Here is an 806-nt window from a genome sequence, read left to right as displayed (position 1 = left end):
GTCGATATCAGCTTCAGAAAGCCAAGCAGGCAACGGGATTTCTTTACTAAATCTTTCTTTAAAGCTGTCATCTTTTGGTATGAGAAAAGGGCTTGAATCGCGGGAGGCTAACAAACCCTTCAAGAACTGCGCTGTATCAATTTCGGCTAATTGAGCTTCCACTTCTCCAGCTTCCTGAATCACAATTATATGCTCCACTTGTATCAAAAGACAATTTTTTTATTTTTCTTCAATCATGAGAGCACAGAAGAGTAAACAGGTAGCTGCACCTGAAATCGACAAACATAGAAATCGTCGCCGTACATGGCCCTCAAAGTGTCGGTGCGCCACAGAGCCTGTTTTCTAGGAAAGAAGGGGACGCTCAAGTTGACTAGAGCCTCAACTTTGTCCGGCCTGAAAGCGCACAGATTCCACGCCACAATAGCTCCCCAGTCGTGCCCCACCACAAAGACCTTCAATGTTCTTTTCATTAATACAACACTTTTCTCATTATCCATTCCCAAAAAAAATTGAATTTCGAAGATGGATAGGGGAGGGGGGAGAAGGGAAGGGGTTGAAGGTTCTGATACCTGTTCCTGGCCGAGCGAAGCGATGAGGGCAACAACATCTCCGACGATATGGAAGATAGAGTATGCGGCCATGTCGGTCGGCGCTTCGGTGTCGCCATAGCCGCGGAGGTCGGGGGCGACGGCATGGTAACCACGGGCGGCGAGGGAGAGTATCTGGTGGGTCCATGAATACCAGAGCTCCGGGAACCCGTGAAGGAAGAGCACCACCGGCCCCTCTCCCTTCTCTGCTACATGCAT

The 806-nt window shown here is 49.3% G+C and overlaps 1 protein-coding gene across 1 annotated transcript; it reads right to left on the bottom strand.

Moving 5' to 3' along the window:
* Positions 1–3: 3 nt before the first annotated feature.
* On the bottom strand, positions 4–806 carry LOC110034537 (epoxide hydrolase A-like; the record flags this gene model as incomplete). Its single annotated transcript, XM_020738790.1, has 3 exons — positions 570–806; positions 270–452; positions 4–174 (listed from the first exon to the last, which is right to left on the bottom strand). Coding segments are annotated over exons 1-3 (591 nt in total), but the record flags the coding sequence as incomplete, so codon positions are not given.

The sequence above is a fragment of the Phalaenopsis equestris genome, unplaced genomic scaffold, assembly GCF_001263595.1.
Source record: "Phalaenopsis equestris unplaced genomic scaffold, ASM126359v1 Scaffold189838, whole genome shotgun sequence".
Classification (NCBI taxonomy): Eukaryota; Viridiplantae; Streptophyta; class Magnoliopsida; order Asparagales; family Orchidaceae; genus Phalaenopsis; species Phalaenopsis equestris.
This window is presented reverse-complemented; position numbering and strand designations above follow the sequence as displayed.